Genomic DNA, 21,671 nt, shown 5'->3' on the forward strand with positions numbered 1-21,671 from the left:
CTAGATATGGACATATTTGTATTGAGGATGTTACAGGCATCGGCAATGATTTCAGGAGTGAGCTAGCTTTTAAATCACTTAAGTCATACACTGGACCGCTTGTTCAGGCACTGTGGTGCTAAGAAGCATACCATACATGCATTTGGGCTGCATTGCCATCTAGTCAGACTTTTTGAGAGTGAGATACCTTTGAGCAAGTAAGACCTGTCAGGATCTACTACAGGGGCTTGTAGCCTTTAGCTATCCAGTAAGAACTACTGGGGTAAAATTCTCATAGGACTTGACCAGGCAACTCCAGCTCACAGGTAGGGCCTGCCTCTACCAGAGTTCTCAGCTATGAGGCACCTTGCACTTCAATCCACCAATGCCAGATAAAAGCTGATAAACCCTGTAGGATAATGATTATTACGGTAGCCTGAGAAGGCAGGAAACCTTTATTTAAACAACTCCTTCGCATGATTTGGAGTGAAGAGTCCAACACAGATCTCTTACTTTCTAGTCAAATACGTTAATAATTTGGCTGTAGGGTATTTAAAGGATTTGTCAATCTCACCTGCTGCAACTGTTCTGCTTTCTGTAAAAAAAAACTTGTACGGTAATGGCAGCACGGGACACGCAAATGACAGCCTAAAAGATAAAACACACTAATTAGAAATCAGAGCCCTCGCTCTTTGTCCTCGTTTTGTTAAAAAACAAGTTTCTCTTTTAGTGAATTTGCCTGTCAGCTAAAGCCTTCATATTAGCTGCATTTTCCTGGAGAACCCGACACATGTTTTGGTTAAACCTAGCAATGGAATGCAAGCTTATTGATAAACACGGATGGACACCTCGCGAGAGGGGCAACGAGAAACTGGTGATCGAGAGACTGACCAACGGTGTATAACATTCCATTCACATGAATACTTCATATAAAAGTGGGAGATCACGAGGATCTCGTTCCTTTTTTCTCTCTTTCCCTTTTTTCCTCATGGCTGACATTAGGAGAGGACCTTGCTGGTCGTCCCTGCGAACTGAGGCCAGTGACAGACTGAATCCAGCTCCGGTTGGCTACAGAGTCTAATCCAGGACTTTGGGTGCTGGCTCTGCAGTTGCTGAGACTTACAAGATTGGTTTTGTATATTTTGTATTATTTTCTCTATTCTTATTAGTAGCATTAGTAAAACATCTTTAACTTTTCCAACTCTCTTCTCTCTGTCCTTCTTTCCCTCCCGATCGCCTGTCCTGAGTGGGAAGGCGGGAGAGGGAGGGGCAAAAGGGGGAAGTGGGGAGGAGAGGAGGTTAACAATACATCTGCCAGGGTTTGATTGTCACCCCGCAATCTTAACCCTCGACAGATAATTGGCACCCAACGTGGGGCAAAAGAAAGGGGTAAATTTGGAGATTTTTGGCTTCTCTACTGCTCTGACGTACCTTTCAATTTTCTTGGCACAGTGCCAACTCATAGAGTTGTGATACTCGCGCGCCTGTTTGCTTCGGATATTATTTAGTGGTATTAAGGCAAAGTGAATTACATTGACTTAAAGATGTTATGGCAAAAGTTGTATCAGTTATTTTCTACATTGTGCTCGCTGATCCCATATCTCTGTTGGTGTTTCTTTCTGAATCGAAGTATTCATTACATAACAACAAGAAACTGGACAGCGGGCATGATGATTCTGTGTGGTTTGGCATTGGTTTATTTCATTATACTGCAGCCGCTAATGAATTTCTACTCGCTTCTGCTTTACCTTGAAAAACCTCCAGAAGAGATTAAAGAGCAGAATGGCTCTATATTTGCTAATTGGTCAAGCGAATCTTTAGAAAGGCTGACTAACAATACTCTTGTGTTTTCGCTAAGACAGTTTGCAAATGTTTTAGAGAACTTTGAATATCCTTGGAGCTTTGATACAACTGTGATGGTGTTATCTGGTTTGCTGAACGTGTGTCAGTTTGTGTTACTGTTAAGAGAAATGAGGTTCAATAGGAAGTTTGCGTCTCTTTTTAGTCCTGAGATTTGCAGTGCGTCTTCGGAAGCTTTAGCAAAAAGCACTCCTAGCCGCTCGAGAAAAGGCAAAACAGCCAAAGCTGCTGCTGCAGCCACTGCCCCCGCAACCGCGGCTTCACAGGCTGAAGCTACAGCTCCTCTGCAGAGCTCCTCTGCCAAGGTCGCTGCAGATAACGTTACTTCTCCAGCCTCAAAGGCTAACAAGGCAGCCCCCCCGTCTTCACACACTGGGCACTGTTGCTGCTGTAACCACAGCAATCACTGTGACAATCATTCAGACTCTGAAAATGAATCAAATGATGGTGAACCCATATCAGCATCAGTTGCTGGTTGTAAGAAAGTCACTAGAAAGACTACCCGTGCAGCAGGTGATGGCACAGGGCCAACATCAACCCAAGACGCATCATCAGGACAGGGTGGAGATGAAGTGACCACCACTCGGTCCTTTTCTCCAGGTGAGCTGAGAGATCTGCGAAAAGACTTTAGTCGTCGTGAAGGCGAGAATATTTTAACCTGGCTGCTGCGATGCTGGGACAATGGGGCAGAAACAATTGAATTAGAAGGTGGTGAAGCCAGGCAGCTGGGATCTCTGTCAAAAGATTCCACCATTGATAGGGCAATTTCAAGAGAGTCTAATGCCGCTACTCTCTGGACCCGACTCCTGGCAGCTATGAAAGTCAGATTTCCCTACAAGGAAGATTGTAGATCCAAGTTAGGGAAATGGAATACTATGGGGAGAGGTATCCAGTTCCTGAGAGAATTAGCTGTGCGAGAGATCATCTATCTAGGACCAAACAGCCAAGAGGGGACAGACCCAGATAGAATCAATTGTACAAAATCTATGTGGCGCAGATTTGTACAAAGTGCACCACCTGCATATGCTAAGTCATTGGCAGGAATGGTCTGGTCGGCTAGAGGTATACAAGAAATTAATGAAGTGATTGAGCAGCTCCGGTACTTTGAGGACAGCCTTGCTGGTTCTCTACGGGCTTGTGTCTCCGCTGTGGAGAAACTGTGTGAAAAATCTGATGACCAGTTTGAAAAGCTGTTGCAATAAAATCAAAGAACTCAGAGAAGACGCGTACCATTCACGACCTGCACAAACCTATGTTTCAGCTGTTAGGAGAAGGCGTTTCCAATCTCGAGAGAGAGGGCAGAGACAGCCCACAAAAAGAGGTTCACTGTGGTTCTTCCTACATGAGCAGGGAGAAAACATGAATAAGTGGCATGGAAGGCCTACCTCAGAACTTCAAGAACGAGTACGTGAGATAAAAGGAAAAACTCCTAGGAAGGTGGCTGCTGCAGTTTACAAAAGGAGCAGAAGAGATTCTGATGCTCTTGAAGGAACCTCTAATTCACACCCAGAGACTGTGCAAAACAGGAATTAGAGGTGCCCTGCCTCCAACCAGGTGGAGGAAAGGGATAACAGAGTTTATTGGACTGTACAAATATTATGGCCTGGTACAACACAACCCCAGGAGTACAAAGCTTTAGTGGACACTGGTGCTCAGTGCACAATAATTCCTTCTAATTATAAAGGAACGCAATCCATCAATATTGTTGGAGTGACTGGGGGATCCCAGGAACTGACTGTTGTAGAGGCTGAAATGAGCCTAACTGGAAAAAACTGGCAAAAGCATCCCATTGTGACTGGTCCAGATGCTCCATGCATCCTTGGTGTAGACTACCTCAGGAGAGGGTATTTTAAGGACCCAAAAGGGTATAGGTGGGCATTTGGTATAGCAGCTGTGGACACTGAGAAAACTGAACAGCTGTCTGATTTACCTGGTCTTTCAGATGACCCTTCTGTTGTAGGACTGCTGATGGTTGACGATCAGCAGGTGCCAATTGCTACCACGACGGTGCATTGCCGGCAATATCGCACCAATCGAGACTCTTTGATTCCTATCCAGAAGCTGATCCGTCAATTGGAAAGCCAGGGTGTGATCAGTAAGACTCGCTCACCTTTTAACAGCCCAATCTGGCCAGTGCGTAAATCTAGTGATGAGTGGAGACTAACTGTAGACTATCGTGGCCTGAATGAAGTTACACCACCACTGAGTGCTGCTGTGCCCGACATGCTAGAACTGCAATTTGAACTGGAGTCAAAGGCAGCCAAGTGCTATGCTACAATTGACATTGCTAATGCATTTTTCTCTATTCCTGTAGCAGCAGAGTGCAGGCCGCAGTTTGCTTTCACCTGGAGGGGCATCCAGTATACATGGAATCGCTTGCCCCAGGGGTGGAAACACAGTCCTACCATCTGCCATGGACTGATCCAGACCACGCTGGAGCAAGGTGAAGCTCCAGAACACTTGCAATATATTGATGACATCATCGTATGGGGCGACACAGCGAAAGAAGTCTTCGAGAAAGGTGAAACAATAATTCATATTCTTTTGGATGCTGGTTTTGCCATAAAACGAAGCAAGGTCAAGGGACCTGCACGAGAGATCCAGTTTTTAGGAATAAAATGGCAAGATGGCCGTCGTCAGATCCCAATGGACGTGATCAACAAAATTGCAGCAATGTCTCCACCTACTAATAAAAACAAGACACAGACTTTCTTGGGCGTTGTAGGTTTTTGGAGAATGCATATTCCTGACTACAGCCACATTGTGAGCCCTCTCTATCGAGTGACTCGTAAGAAGTACCAATTTGAGTGGGGCCCTGAACAACGACAAGCCTTTGAACAAATTAAGCGTGAGATAACTCATGCGGTGGCCCTTGGACCAGTCCGAACTGGACTAGATGTTAAAAATGTGCTCTACACCGCAGCCGGAGATAATGGACTTACCTGGAGCCTCTGGCAGAAAGCACCAGGAGAAACCCAAGGTCGACCCCTAGGTTTTTGGAGTCAAGGATACAAAGGATCTGAGGCCAACTATATTGCAACTGAAAAGGAGATACTAGCAGCATATGAAGGAGTTCGAGCTGCTTCAGAAGTGATCGGCACTGAAGCACAGCTCCTCCTGGCACCTCGACTGCCGGTGCTGAGCTGGATGTTCAAAGGGATGGTTCCCTCTCCACATCATGCAACCAAAGTTACATGGAGTAAATGGATTGCACTGATCACACAACGAGCTCGAATTGGAAATCCCAACCGTCCAGGGATATTAGAAGTTATTACAGACTGGCCAGAAAGCAAAGACTTTGGGATGTCTCCAGATGAGGAGGAAGTAAAACGCGCTGAAGAAGCACCACCATATAATACGCTTTCAGAGACTGATAAGCAGTATGCACTGTTCACAGATGGATCCTGTCGTCTTGTAGGAAAGCATTGAAGGTGGAAAGCTGCTGTGTGGAGTCCCACACGACAAGTTACAGAAGCCACTGAAGGACAAGGTGAATCCAGTCAGTTTGCAGAAGTGAAAGCCATCCAGCTGGCTTTGGACATTGCTGAACGAGAGAAGTGGCCAATACTTTATCTCTATACTGACTCATGGATGGTAGCAAATGCCTTGTGGAGGTGGCTACAGCAATGGAAGAAAAGCAACTGGCAGCGCAGAGGAAAACCCATTTGGGCTGCCACACTGTGGCAAGACATTGCTGCTCGGCTAGAGAGCCTGCCTGTGAAAGTTCGTCATGTAGAGGCTCATGTGCCTAAAAGTCAAGCCACCGAGGAACATCTAAACAACCAACAAGCAGATCAAGCTGCTAAGATTAAAGTAGCTGAGGTGGACTTGGACTGGCAACATAAAGGTGAACTTTTCCTAGCTCGGTGGGCCCATGATGCTTCAGGGCATCAAGGTAGAGATGCAACATACAAATGGGCTCGTGATCGAGGGGTGGATTTAACTATGGACACTATTTCACAGGTTATTCATGAATGTGAAACTTGCGCCGAAATCAAACAAGCAAAACGGTTAAAACCTGTATGGTATGGGGGGCGATGGTTAAAGTATAAGTATGGAGAAGCTTGGCAGATTGATTATATTACACTTCCACAAACACGTCAAGGTAAGCGCTATGTACTTACAATGGTGGAAGCAACCACTGGATGGTTGGAAACATATGCCGTACCTCATGCTACAGCCCGAAATACTATCTTGGGCCTTGAGAAGCAAGTCCTTTGGCAGCACGGTACGCCAGAAAGAATTGAATCAGACAATGGTAGTCATTTCAAAAACAGTATTATAGACAATTGGGCCAAAGAACATGGTATTGAGTGGGTATATCATATTCCATATCATGCACCAGCCTCTGGGAAAATTGAAAGGTACAATGGTTTGTTAAAAACTACACTAAAGACACTTGGTGGTGGAACCTTTAAAAACTGGGACTCACATTTAGCAAAAGCCACTTGGTTGGTCAACACTAGGGGATCAACCAATCGAGCCGGGCCTGCCCAAACAGAAGTTCTACGGACTGTAGAAGGAGATAAAGTCCCTGTAGTACACATGAAAAATATGTTAGGAAAGGCAGTCTGGGTTATTCCTGCCTCAGGCAAAGGCAAACCTATTCGTGGGATTGTTTTTGCCCAGGGAGCTGGCAGCACCTGGTGGGTGATGCTTAAGGATGGAGAAGTTCGGTGTGTACCTCAAGGGGATTTGATTTTAGGTGAAAATATGCAATGCTGAACTGTATGATGTGAATTGCCGCACTAACAATGTTTAATAAGTGTCTTTCAGATCAAGACAATGGTGATGAAACTAGAGCTAGCTTCTTTGAGTGGCGCCCGACACCTTCTTTGAAGTTGGTGTCCTTAACCCACAAACAGTGGTCATGAGATGCACTTGTACCATTTTTCCTGCCCTGGGAGACTGTTGTGACAAAATGAACTTAATGAACTTTTCAAAGGATGGTCCACTGATTAATTACTCCTGTGTATATCTGTACATATGTATATATATATAGTAGTAGTGATTAATTAGATTATATTGATAGATTGTATTGATAAGGTTTAAGTATTCAGTGAATGTGATATTTTAAGGGGTGGAATGTCCTGGTTTTGTTAAAAAACAAGTTTCTCTTTTAGTGAATTTGCCTGTCAGCTAAAGCCTTCATATTAGCTGCATTTTCCTGGAGAACCCGACACATGTTTTGGTTAAACCTAGCAATGGAATGCAAACTTATTGATAAACACGGATGGACACCTCGCGAGAGGGGCAACGAGAAACTGGTGATCGAGAGACTGACCAACGGTGTATAACATTCCATTCACACGAACACTTCATATAAAAGTGGGAGATCACGAGGATCTCGTTCCTTTTTTCTCTCTTTCCCTTTTTTCCTCGTGGCTGACATTAGGAGAGGACCTTGCTGGTCGTCCCTGCGAACTGAGGCCAGTGACAGACTGAATCCAGCTCCGGTTGGCTACAGAGTCTAATCCAGGACTTTGGATGCTGGCTCTGCAGTTGCTGAGACTTAGAAGATTGGTTTTGTATATTTTGTATCATTTTCTCTATTCTTATTAGTAGCATTAGTAAAACATCTTTAATTTTTCCAACTCCCTTCTCTCTGTCCTTCTTTCCCTCCCGATCGCCTGTCCTGAGTGGGAAGGGGGGAGAGGGAGGGGCAAAAGGGGGAAGTTGGGGGGAGAGGAGGTTAACAATACATCTGCCAGGGTTTGATTGTCACCCCACAATCTTAACCCTCGACACTCTTATACAGACTTATGTTATATACCTGGTGTCATTCATTGGAAAAACGTAAACAGTCTGAGAATTAAAGGTCAAAATTAAGATCAGAATGCTTAACCACTATGATTCCATTCAAAATCTCTTCATTCCTCTTTGTATCCTGACTCCTGCTTATTCTTCCTTTTTTTTTTTTAATTCCCCACACAGAGCTGCTTTGGGAGTGGAGAAGGGGCCAGTACAGAAAGGATGGGGTGGCCTTGTTGCCTTTTTTTTCAAAACACATCCATCAATGAAAGCCTTATTAGGTAGTGCAAAGCTTGCAACGCAACTTCACTTCAGACTGTGTGTAAGTAAGTTGCACATCCTCAAAACCCATAAACAAATGCATGGTATCCACAATGCAAAGGTAAGAGAATGTAAATAGTCATCTATTTTCTGGCAGAACAGCAGCAATTTGAAAGGAAATCCACTACTGAAGGGCCCTAACTTGACCTTAAGAACAAAACCCAGGTTGTTCTCACACCCTGCATTCTCCCAGGTTGTGTTCCACTTAACAGATACTCTATGCAGATTATTATTCCAGACAGGTTCTCCAGGAAGAGAGAAAAAAGCATTTTTGGTTTGACAGTCAGTTGCGCATACTATTTCCTTTTCTAATACCCTTGTTAGGGAGATGCATGTACATACAAAATAAAGGACTAAGCTCGCAGTTCTCTGCCCAGTTCCATGACATGCTTCCTAGGGAAGGTGCCAGTTTCCACAACTACAGACAGCTATCCTCAGCTGTAATTAAGCGCTCTGTTAGCATATGATTAAGGAATTTTCTGGTTAGAAATGCTCTAAAAGATACATAAAAGAACCTTTTAAATAAGCCACTGACAACCAAGGTATCAGCTAACATTTTTAAGACAAAGGCCAACAACTGATAGCATCAGTAGAATTTTACTACTTGTTGCATTAAAGTACTGATGATCATGCTATATTGCTTTCTGTAGCACTTGTGGTGGTAGATTAACACATCTGAAAGCAAGCTCTTGCAGATATGATGGCCGCCTTCTACATACACTAAACATACACATATTTAAAGCTACCTTTGCTTTCTACAGTCTTTTCCACAAAGCATGTCAATGATTTATCTACCATGTAAGATTGTTCAACACACACCTCAAATTCTAGCTGAAACACAAGCCTAGCAGAACATTCAAAGCTGTGTTATTAGGTCAATCTTTCTTGATACATTTTTAACTTAAGTTTTGGCACTTTCAAGTTACCTTCATACTGTGTAATTAGATCTGCAGCTGAAAAACTGCAGTTCCCACATCTGCTTCGCAGATTGTCTTGTTATACAAAGTTCTGTAATCCTGTAGACTCTTCCATATAATTTATTCTTTCAATGCCTCAATCTCTTCTAAAGTCCTTCTGGTCTGGAACTTTCCAGTAACTTTAAAAGAAGATGTTTTAACACCTGTCAAGATGGATGCAGCAATATCAGATCACTGTGTTAAAGCTCTTCCAAGTTTTTTCTGCAAATACTGCAAAGGAACTGTACAAGTGGAATCCTAAAGAGATGGTTCCTGCTGCTGGTTTCCCATACATTGCCTCTTCAATAAACCAGCCTCCTTTGTAGCTGCTGGTGCTAAGTTTCATGACACAGCTTATTTAGTAGATGGGAAACAAACATCTGCAATGGTTGTATGCAATGTCAGCATGCTCCTATCCAGTAACTGATGGCTAGGAGGTAAACTGGGGCTTTTTTAATAGATTGCCTGCCCAGTGTATGGCCAAAGACACCAGTTTCTCTACGCCCCACCAGAGGTCACTAACACCACATCACAGATGTTCTTCAGGAGAGTCGGCAACTTCATTCTTCTATCTTAATAATTTAAAGTATTTACACACTGCATAGCCACTCCTTTGTTCAAATATATACCTACTGGTATATTCATGAAGCAAATCTAAAAGGTTTTGCAAAGACTAACACATTGTAGGGCTTGCAAGCATGAAAAAATTATCCATAGCCTTCTAAAAGACGGCCATTTAGAGGTCCTGTGAAAAAAAGTGTTCCCTCTAAGCTAAAGTTCTCTTCAGAGACCATTCCTCAGCTTCAAAATATCCACATTTAGTGTTGACTAAAGCTCTCTTGGTGATAGCAGACTTCAAGAATGAACAGGTGCAAATAACATTTTCTCAAGAATTTCACAGCATGAAGCAGCAAATGGAAAACTCCTTAAGGGAATTACTACATTTCTGAAATATTATTAGAGAGGCTAACAACTCAGTGCTAGTATACATATACAAATATATATACATATATATATAGAGAGAGTGCGAGTGTGCACATATACATATTCATATGCATACAGAATTCAAGGACAGAGGAAATTAACTCTTATATGGCACTTGCCCCATAAGTATGTGCATCACTGCAAGCAACATCAGGTTCATCCTCCAGCTTTCAGCCATGAGAACTTTAAATTCATAGATCTACAAGACTAACTCATCTGAAACAGCATCATCAGACAGCACAGACAGAACAAGCTGCCAATGGTCTCGTCTAAATAAAGTTTTACCTTCAGCTTTGACTTAGTTCTGACTACTTTGAGGTATTCCCAGAATATCACCTGCATGCAGTTATCCATCCATACAGGGAATTAACTAGTTTCTTTGAGAAGATTACCGCTGTCCTTAATAGTCAAAAATCCCTAACCTACCCAAAAGAGTCTTAATAAAAACTAGGAGATTTCATTCCATGAATAAACTCCACCTCCCTCCACCAAGGTAAACACAAGCTCAGGTTTCTGTAACAAAGGCAAGTACTATTTGAGTCTAATTCAGATAGCATTACAGTCCAGTTTTAAGAGTGAAATAAGCCTGTCTTGGCGTTGGGTTTAATCACAGCATGTACTGGAGTTTCCACTGCTTGCAGCACATTAAGGCACTAAGTAAAACCAGCCATCAGGCCACCAAATCATTCTCATCCCTAGCTCCTCAGTAGTCAGAGCGTGTGGCCTCACTCCCCTCCTCCTTCTGAATTTATAGATAGAATTAGCACCTAAGCAAGGGTGAGAATTCAGGCTTGTGATTCCTCCAGTCCATCTTGGAGAATGACTTAACTCTTGAGGTTAGAGGCAGCTGAACAGTTACGTTACATGCTTATGCTATTAAACCATTAATACATTTTAAAATTATCTCTCCACAGGTTCTATAAAGCTACATTAGTCTCATTCCAACACATTCCCGTCTCTTCTTTTGAAACACATGCCATGAAACTACAAAATGCAAGAATTACAAAGAAGATTCTGTAACTCATGTTATCCAAGACAGTCATCTGAGCTAATGGGAAGCACTTCACTCTCTCTCCAAAGAAGGGATGGCTGTTTGTTTGAGGGAGAGAATACAATTCCATTCTTAATGATTTTCAGTAGTGAACTCAGAAAGTTACTAATGTCATTACAGGACATGGGATATGCTGTCTCTAGAGTAAAAGAAATGACAGGGAAAAAAACCCACAAATTAATCCAGTTTTAAAAAAGTGTTAAACCAGATAGTACTTAAAAGGAAGCACTGAGTATTGTATATACATGTTTATATGTATAATACATAGTTACTCAGACACACACATAAATGTTAAACATATAAAAAATAAAGTGCTTTCTATCAGGTCCTGATGCAGGGACATTATAAAACATTTAACCAACTGCAAAACAAATAGATAAAAAGAATACTACATCAAACATACATAGAAACAGTTAATATGATATGTACAATCCGGTGGATTTCCCAAGACAAAACACCCCTTCATATACATGGGATATGCATATATACTCATCTTTACTCACTCTATTATGACAATATATATTTCAAAACTTTTAATAGACAAAAAAACTACAAAAACGCAACAAGGATCAAGCACACAAGTCCAAGACCAACAAAGACTTTGCTACTCTTGCCCACATCACCTCCGCTGCTGGGAAAGATGTGCCAGTGCTCTTTTTTAGGGTGCAGTGCCTCCACATCCTTCAAGGCACTGTGAGCAGCAGTCGTGAAGTTAGCATCACCAGTAGTGAGTAGGTCAAATACACATGAGTAAAAATAGATGTCCTTCACCATCATCTTCTCATTGCATTTGGTGGTGGCAGTTTCCAGTGTGTATGCTGACCAGGGATGAGCAGCACCACCCTGAGGGAACAACTGCCCCATCACAGGCAATGGTAGGTGGCCACCATCATCAATACGTTCACCTGAAGGGCAACCGTTCACACAGAGCTGCAGATCCTGGCTCTCTTCATAGGCCATGACCAACTCTTGAGGCATGCGAATGGCCAGTGTCAAGTAGTACCCAAGCTGGCGTATATACACGGTGGTCGCAATGTATCTGGCATGCATTTCAACATATTTGCCAGTGACTTTCTCCACAATTTGCAAGTTCTTGGTGTGTCCATCACCTCCAGTTGTTGTACCATCAACAAAAGATGCAGGCAAGTCATCAGTCACTGCTTGATACACTTTCTGATCTGTACAGTCTTGGTATGATTTAAAGATAATAGTTATCTGAGGGGGTGGGGGGATAAGGGGACAGAGGAAAAAGAAAAGTTAGTGGGGAAAAAAAAAATCATTACTTCAATCCCTTTTCCACTTTGCAGCTGAATATATCTGGGATTGCCCACTACCTTGGAGTTCAATAGTTGTCCCCAGTTCACACCCAAAGGAAAACAGTCTGCACACATGCTTAAAGCAATATTTTACCAGACAGCAATTGTTAAATTTGTTCCTAGGCTGGCTTGGAAGTGAGACTATCAGCATGTGGCAACCACCACAAGATCAGGAAAGCAAAAGGCTTTACATTTAATTAAGCATCACAACTTCCTCCTGCCTGATGGTTTCTTAACACTTTGGCATGCATCCTGCAGTCACAGAGAAGTGTATGTGCTAGCCACTACAGCAGAAAGAGAATGAGACTGGGTGAAAGCATGGAAAAGTGCACGAGAACTCAGCTTTCCCCACTCACAACATTCTCATCACTTTTTTTACAGTGACTATAGACTCTCATCAGTGTACTGTACACTATCGGATATGTTGCCAGGAATAGCTGTGTGAGACTACTTTAAAAGCACTGATGTATTTAGTGCTTTATCAGCCATCAACACAACAAACAGTAAGATGAGAGATGCATGACCAGGAAGAACAACCGCTTTGGGGTCCTGCATCCTTAGTCTTGGGAACTGGGAGATTTGACACTTCCAGTACACTGTTGCTAGAGAATGTGCCCATGGATAAACAAAGCAAGACTGAAAATACTCAGACATGCCTTTGAACAGTGACTTCCAACACAGAAACCAGGAGCATAAAGCCATTACTCTTTCTTTTAAGATTACAACCAGTCTTTTAAACCTTTACACTAATTTGAGTAAGCCACAACAGAAAGAGTAGTTCCACCAGTCTTACTTGAAGGAAATAATTAGGATATTTGGCTGATCAAGGTTGGAGTATCTAGTGTTTTTTCTTAAAAAGTATAATGGGGAATAATATAAATATTAATAAAAGATATACTGCTTCCTTCACAGTTTCCGAGGGGAGTGATTTCTTGAAAAGGCCAAAGGGAATTTTGTACCAGGAATAGGTACTTTTATCATTAGTTTCATCATTGACTGATTACATCAAAATTATATAGTGTCTATGACTTAAGCAGCCTGCTACAAGATTCACAGTAATCCAAAACATACGGAACTGTGCACCATCCGGCATGTCCTTCCTCCTGTGTGAACCAGCTTCTCCTTTGCTGTTTATGGTTCCTATGCAGACCTTAACTTGTTTTGCCACAATGTTTGAGACATCAATATACATTAACTCTTTCAGTCTCTCACACCGGTGTTCTTCCCTGTCAGCTCATCTTTCAGCACATATAGACAGGCTCCTCCTGCACCTCTAATATCTCCTTCTTGAAGAGAGACCAGCCTTCCTGGACTACTTTGCCCTTCATCACTGCCTCCCAAGGGACTCTGCCAACCCGACTTCTGAACAGGTCAAAGTCTACCCTTTGGTAGGCCAGTGTAGCAGTTCTGCGGACCACCCTCCTTACTTCTTCAAGAATCAAAAACTCTATCCTTTCATGACTGCTATGTTGACCTTCCCCCCAGTTTTTACCCATAAACACTCAACTGTATTGTCACCCTCACCAAGCCCTAGACAATCAAAACTCTCCCTAATATACTGGGCTACCCCACCTCCTCTCCTTCCTTGCCTGTCCCTTCTGAAGAGTTTATAGCCATTCAACGCAGCACTTCAGTTGTGAGAGTCATCCTACCATGTTTCCATGATTCCTGTAATATCATAGTTTTCCAGCTGCACAATGGCTTTCAACTCTTTCTGTTTGCTGGCTGTGCTACAAGCATGGGCACAGACACACTTCAGTTGGGCTATTAATCCTGCCACCTTTTTTTGGGAAGAAACCCTAGTTCCTACATGACTGTTCTCAGGTGTTTCCATGGTTTCTAACACATCAACAACCCTTGTGTCTTTGCTGCCACTGGATCTCCATCCCCCACCACCACTGAGACAGCTACGGTGCTGCAGGTACCAGCAAAGACATTTCAAATGCGCTCCAGTGCACACAGAACATTGTGCACAGACTGAAGGTCCTCACTAGTACACCATCCCTCAAACACTGGCACGCTGCCCCACTAATGAGCCTGGTTTTATCCCTTTCCATCTTCAAATCTAGTTTAAAGCTCTTTCAATAAGCCCTCCTAAGTCCTGTGCAAAGATCTTTTTGCCTTGTTGAGAAAGGCGTACCTTAACTGTCACCAGCAGGCCTGGTGTTGTATAAACCAACTCATGATCAAAAAAAATTGAAATTCTGCCTGTAACACCAGGCACAGACCCAGATATTGACCAGCTGGGTCTTCCTATTTCTTCCAGCATCACTCCCTGCAACTGGAAGGACAGAGGAAAACACTATTTGTGCTCCTGATCCCTCAACCAGTTGTACCAAAGCCCCAAAGTCTCTTTTGTTCACCCTTAGACTTCTTATTGCAACCTCATCACTTCCTAAATGATAAAGCAATAATGGATAATAATTTGAGGGCTGTACCAGAGCAGGGAGTTTCCTCATAACATCTTTAACCTGGTCTAGCTCTCCCACAACAACACATGAATACAACTCATGTATCCAGAAATGCAATTTCAGGCATTCAAGTCTTTTACACCTACTATAGGAAAAACTACTGAGGAAAGAGTTTCAACAAAACCTGCCTTAGAATTAAGACTTTATCCACATGTTAAAAACAGAGATAAAAGGCACCATATGCAACAAGGTAACACTACTTACAGAACAGGCAGTGACTGGAAAAATAGGAAGGTTGTTGGTTGTTCCCTAGTTTTGGGTTTCTGAGGGTTTTTGTTTAGCTGTTTTTTATTGCTATTTTTGCTTGTGGTTTTTGTTGTTGGTTTGTTTGGTTGGTTTTGTTGTTTGTTGGTTAAAACATAGAAGGACAGAAGGTTCCTGTCCTTCTATGGACAGATTTTGATTGTGCCTAGTTTTACTCATAATTTTACTGTTACAGTGCCCAAGTCTGTTTTCCTCCCTGGACACTTGCTATGACTGGATTGTACTTTCAGGCAAGGGCTTATATCGCCACACAATCATGCAGAACCTACCCACACACCACTGGACACTCAAGGTGCTACTAGAATTCGCAGACCCAGCCATCTTCCCCAACTACTACTGCAAGCACAGATGGCCACGACACACATCTTGGAAAGGTTACAGTCAGCATTCAGGTGCATAACAAGGAAGAGTAGTTAGAGAGGTAGGGAACATTGATTACAAGTATGTTATGCAAGTATTTAACAACTGAATACCTAACCAATGGAATATGGGCATTGAAAGAGTGTCTCCACAATGTTGCCTATGACACTAGATTCTGATGTTGAGCATTCAGTTTCCTAACAGAGAGCAGCAGGGAAGCAGATGAGATCCCACAGTGCGCCTATCAAGTGACATGCCTGTCTGTATGAAGTGCAGTAGGTAATAGGTCAGGCAGACTGCTGAGATGGCACTCTGATGCAGCTGAAGAAACACCTTGCTATTCATGGTTCTCAGCTTTATCTTCAGGCTGGGTCTGCATGCACTATCTCAAGCCCAGCATCATCAGAAAACATTCAGATATGCTCCACTTCAGTCTATGGGAAAAGACAAGGAAGGATGTTTAAAGAAAAACACAGTCCTGATGACTTACTAATAATTTCATCAAGCACTGGAGACTAGGCAGGAGACGTTTCAGCAGGAGGTCTTATAATACTAGACTAGTGGTCTACCTAATAACTCTGGAAAGCCTGCAAAGGACTTAACAAGTCACCTGTGAAAGGCAGCTATTAAAAGTTCACAGGTAGACAACTGCATAGAATACATGACATTTCTAAAGGAGTCTTGCAATGCCATCCAAAAGCTTTTAGAGTTCACACATACATACAGGAAAACTTCAACCTGAATGCATTAAATAACCTTTCAACCACCAACTGAAAATGTCACAGCTTCCCTTTCCAGAGGCCTGCAACAGGTGTGAAGCACGTGAGTCTACCTCCAAAACCAAGCATCACTCATCAACTATTGAAAAATAGCCTATGCCAAAAAGTGGAAGTAGAGATTTAATTAGGGAAAATCATATGGACTAATTCGTAAAATATTGATTCACTAGCCTCATTTCAAGTTAGATCACAGGCTAATTAATTTTTATATGCATAGCAGGTCTGCTGGGATGAAACATAACTGAAAGGTGCGTTACAAATATTAACAACTACTTAGTTCATCAGACAGTAACAGGCATCATCCAAAGCAGGATTCTTCATGTCTCTCTTCATATACCCATGCTTTAGTGGTGCACTATTTGCTGAAGTCAACATAGCTCAAGGACACCAGCAAAGCGTGTATGTGCACCAAAACACTTGGCTTCTTCCATATATATTGCGGGAGGGGAGGGCATGATGACAGCAAACTATCCAGAAAAGATTAACAGGCTGCCTCAGTGATGCTGCCGGGCACAACTTCTCAGAAGCAAAGACTTCTGGGAGTGTTATAAAACTAAATACAGTAATCCTTCTTCAGCCTGCCATACTTTAGCCTGCTTCTGTGGTAAAAAAGCACCATGAGATATTACATCATGACACGCTCCTATTTCATACCAGAGGAGAAAATAGGAAGGGAAGGCATGTGGAACCCATTGTAGATTCTCTGCACAGAGAAATAAAGAGGAAGTCAACCCAATAACAAGACAGTTCAGCATTAGATGATTTCCAAAAGGAAAGTCAAGATCACTCAAGAAAGTGTTTCTTGAATGTGGTTAAGCAAGGTGACTTCATAAGTCACTCTAGAAATCAGTCTACTATTGATTAATTTCACAACTACCCAGAACCTGACTATAGTTAAGTATTCTTAATCAATGGAAACAATAACTGAAAGATTTCACCTCCTTTTCTCAGGTGGACAGCCCAAGAAAAAGGGTTCTCTCCCTGCCTCACAGTGGGACTATAAAGCTCATATGGCAACAAACAGGCAAGTAAAGTCTTTTTAAGTGCACAACACTAACATTTAACTCCCATCACTACATCTGAGAAAAAAACTGCCACTTATAATAATTGATTTACTCTCTGTCCTACTGCCCCCAAGAGACCCTCAGAGGCTTTAAAGACATTCAGACAGAGGCTCCTGATATATGCATCTCCCCTTTCCTCTCCACCCCCAAACAGCAGGCATTGAAGGTACTGAAATGTCAGTAACAGTTGTCCAGCAGCCCCACAAACATCACAACAGGAAAGAGTTTAACACCTAACAAACTGCCATACCTCATCCTACAAAACCTCCAGTAAGGCCAGGCTGCCCTGAATACCAGGAAACAGCATTGTTTATCTTCACACTAGTGAAGGTCAGTAAGTTTGCAGATGACACCAAGTCAGATGGGAGTGCTGACCTGCTGGAGGGTAGAAAGGGTCTACAGAAGGATCTGGACAGGCCAGATGAACAGCCTGAAGCAAATGGTATAAGGTTCAGCAACATCAAGTGCCAAGTCCTTCACTTGGGTCGAAACTACCCCATGCAATACTACAGGCTTGGGGGAGACTGGCTGGAAAGATCCCTGATAGAAAAGTACCTGGGAGTGTTGGTCACCAGCCACCTGTATATGAGCCAGCAATGTGCCCAGGTGGGCAAGGCAACAAATAGCACCCTGACTTGTGTCAGAACTAATGGGGCCAGCAAGACTACAGAAGTGACCCTGTACTTGATGCTGGTGAGGCCACACATTGAATACTGTGTTCAGTTTCGGGCCCTTCACTACTGGAAGGACATTGAGGTGCTGTCCAAAGAAGAGCAACAAAGCTGGTGAAAGGTCTCGAGCACAAGTCTGATGAAGAGCGGCTGAGGGAACCGCAGCTGTTTAGTCTGAAGGAGGTTGTAGTGAGGTGGGTGTTGCTCTCTTTTTCCAAATAGCAAACAATAGGTGAGAGGAAACGGCCTCAAGTTGCACTATGGGAGGTTTAAATTAGACATTAGAAAAAAATTATTCATTGAAAGAGTTGTCAGGCACTGGAACAGGCTGCCCAGGGAAGTGGTTGAGTTACCATCCCTGGAGCTATTTAAAAGACATGTAGATGAGGCACCTCGGGACATGGTTTAGTGCTGGACTTGGCAGGGTCATGTTTATGGTTAGACTTGATATCTGAAGTCTTTTCCAACCTAAATGATTCTATGATTTTACAATGTCCTCCAACAAAACTGTAGTATCTACTACTTTTGAGAAATAAAGACAAATCCATCTTTCCCTTAGGCAGGATGTCCATAAACACAAAAAAAACCTATTCAAATGCTATCACTTACCTGATGCTCCTACTTAGAAGGACAACTGAATAATATCTGGAAGACAAGTATTTTAAGATTACTTAACGGTGACTGCATTCAGTCTGCAATGATTTCTGGTGAAAATAGAAACCATGTTGCAAAAGACATATTTAATTTTTTTTACTCTGGAAAAAAGAAAGTTCGTACCCAATGTTCCCAATCCCCGCTAATAGCACCAGTTCCCAGGTTCAAAACTTTTTGCCCAGTAAATACAGCACAGTAAAATCTCTGTGTTTTTTTTATTTCTCTGTCCTCCCATTCACTCTCTCACCCTCAAGCCATTGTGAAACACCTGGATAGGAAAAATCTCCGTTTCCAATTACTGCAAACAAGAAGGAAAATTTTCCATAGACAAGCCCAAGCATCTCTGCCTCGTTTGCCATTCAGGAACAGCTACACTAGTGATATCCAGAACACCTGTCACAACAATTAAAGTCAACAAACACTTCAAACTCTCCAAATAGAGCACATAATAAATTTTTAAAAACACCCTTCTATTTGATGTGTACTACAATACCCTGGCTACTTGCTCCCTTTACAGCCCCTTGTAATAGCCATTTTTTCCTCAGGAAATGCCGAAACAGCTCCCAAGATAAGAGAGCTCTTTACCTATTAATGGAGAAATCAGGCATAAAGAGGCCAGTGACCTATCCAAAACTCACACAAGAAATCCATCAGAAAAAAAAAAAGAGAGACTGAACTCTGTTTTCCTGCTGCTTGGTGATGATTGTTCGTTCTCCATTTGAAAGCCTCTGGGATTCTATGCCAAGGGGGACAGGCACAGCTGACAAGCTCAAAAAAAATCTGCAGTTTCAAGTTTCAGCTACACCACAGAATATAAAATTGCTCTGCTCACTGAAGAAACATATGTTGTCACTATGGGCATCACAAATACGCAAAACACCTACAAACAAATTGCAAAGTGCATTTTGTGAACAAATACACAAATCCCACAAGAGGACATAGCCTTTTAATTAAGGAATTAAAGGAAGAGTTTTCCTGCTTTTTATACTTGCCTGCCTGTGTGGCAGGGGCACACACACCACACTTTTACTCTTCACATTGTTTATTAAAGTCACCTGACATTCTCTCAGACTGCTGGCGTTATGCAAGTCTCAGGTTCTGGAGAGAGAAAACACTTTACACATAATGCTCCCTTCGTTTCTGGTTCCCTTCAAGCTTGATACACCAGAAACCCATGATAAATTTGAAGGTAATAACCACTTGCAAAGGCAAGGGATGGTATGCTCCTTTCAAAAGCACACTGCATATGGAGTGAAGATTACATATTCTGTTCCTACAGCTGCTTAAATCAATTCCCCTAAAAATGCATTCAGGAAAAACTAGATTTTCTGCCCTTTCTGTCTTTGTTTTCATTAGGTCTGATTTAGAGTGGATTAAGTAGGCTAGATAGCAATTAACTATTTGTTTCAGCTTCTGCACAATTTAAGTTCAGCATAATCCTTTGCTATTATTTCCTATTAAACATCTATCTCAAATATCTGCAATGAAAAAGCAGCAAGACTAACAATGAATAATGTTCCAGAAACTTTTCTTATGAAGAATGTAAAAGACCTATTTGCACGTTCTCAGCTAGGGGAACGGAGGACAAAAAAAAAAAAAAAAAAAAAAAATCAAACAACCAACACACAGGTAAGTCACCAAACTTCTTGTCACAGCTCTTTAAAGGCGCCCTAAGCTACCCTGTGGCCAAACTTCCGGAAAGTAAATCCAGCAGCAAACAGTCCACAACCAAAATGGAATACTTGCAAAGAAAAATGTTACAGAAATTAAACTAACAGTGGCAGTGTAGTTTAACAAGCCTTTTAATGTATCTTTTACAGCAGCCTGAGCCTTGCTAAGTTACTTATACCTCCAAACAACCTTCATTTCCTACAAACAGCTGTGCTGGAAAGTTTGATTACCTGCCAAAGAAAGATAAAACTCAAGGACTGTATAACACGTAACAGATATTAGCATTATATAATATTAGCATTAGAGACATTTCTAATATCCTAAACCATATGTCTTATTTCATTTAATTGCTTCTGCACATTTGTCTCTACTTGTGCAACAGCAGCGATATTAAACCACTATTATAAAGAGAATAAGGTATTACTATTTATTTTCAGAATGACAAGTCAAAGAAAATCACAAAAACATTGAGAATAAATAATGCCCTTTAAAACACACACTTTTTTTCCCCAACACATACAGACATTTATCTCCTAAAGTTCTCTGCTTGACATATACCAGCATAATATGCTACCATAGTCAGTTATTTTCAGAATGTGGCTAAAGGGTAAGATAAGGTCATCTATCTACTACCATCACACCCTAACCACCCACACAATTTGTTCACAAGATGACTCTCAACTTTTTCGTCCGGTACCACCAGGAACAAGGAAACAAAGAACATTCTGCAAGATTTTAGCAAACCCGAGGATAAAAGCTTACTGCAGATTACTAAACTCAGCTTTTTCTTGTACCTATTTAAGAGTCTTTAAAAAAAAAGCCAGTGGAACAGATTTTTAAGGAATCTAAGTCTCTTTTGCAAAGCTTACTCAGGTTAGCTTCATTCCCTCATTTTATACTCCTTCAAAACTTGTTCACCATTTTCTTTTAACAGGCACAAGACAAGAAAAGGTGATTCTGAACTTCAGTGATGTGTATCAGTCAAATCTCTGCCTTCTGGCAAATGCAAAAATCTGCCTCACTCATTCAAGCACTCACATTGGTCAGTACCTCACAATCCAGCACAAATGCCATAGCAAAACTGATTTTCACTTATTAATATTACTGTACAGCTACCTCCATTGAAAATATGCTGGCTCTAAACTACTGTGACTGGCACCCCCTGCTCCTGATCCCAGTAAAAAAATAAAACTACTTCCAAGTTTAACAGTGAAAATTCTCCAATACTGATGGTCTTGAAACTGCATACACATAGCTTAACATACCTTGGCAATACAAGAGCTACACTACCGCAGTTAAGGAGGCCATTTCACTCCAAAAAGTGAACAAGATATGTGATAGCATCAGCCTCAAATGTATGTTCAAGGAATTTCTTTTATTGACAGAAAGATGCCCCCAAATGTTCAGAGCCTTTTTCACCCCTGGCTCTGGAGGTAAATCTAAGGTCATTTTAGCCAGGCTCATTCTTTATGCCTCTTCATTTCCTTCCTACAGACACACTTGCTATCAGAAGAAACAG

General features: G+C 42.0%; 1 protein-coding gene across 10 annotated transcripts in view; it reads right to left on the reverse strand.

Annotated features, from left to right (window-relative positions):
- The window catches only part of LOC136115189 (repulsive guidance molecule B-like), a 45,644-nt gene that overhangs the window by 19,212 nt on the left and 4,761 nt on the right, over positions 1 to 21,671 (reverse strand). For 9 of the 10 annotated variants that reach the window (XR_011736703.1, XR_011736704.1, XR_011736702.1 and 6 more), the window contains exons 3-4: positions 11,526 to 12,117; positions 554 to 627 (exon numbers count right to left, since the gene is read on the reverse strand). Coding sequence is in view for 3 of the 10 variants with exons in the window: in XM_071802703.1 (XP_071658804.1) it covers positions 554 to 627; positions 11,526 to 12,117 (666 nt within the window). In the remaining 7 variants the exon portion in view is untranslated. Of the gene's footprint in view, positions 1 to 553; positions 628 to 7,151; positions 9,032 to 11,525; positions 12,118 to 21,671 lie in introns of those variants that run through there. The other variant, XM_065861141.2, reaches the window with a different exon arrangement.

Source organism: Patagioenas fasciata, chromosome Z (assembly GCF_037038585.1).
Source record: "Patagioenas fasciata isolate bPatFas1 chromosome Z, bPatFas1.hap1, whole genome shotgun sequence".
Taxonomy (NCBI): domain Eukaryota; kingdom Metazoa; phylum Chordata; class Aves; order Columbiformes; family Columbidae; genus Patagioenas; species Patagioenas fasciata.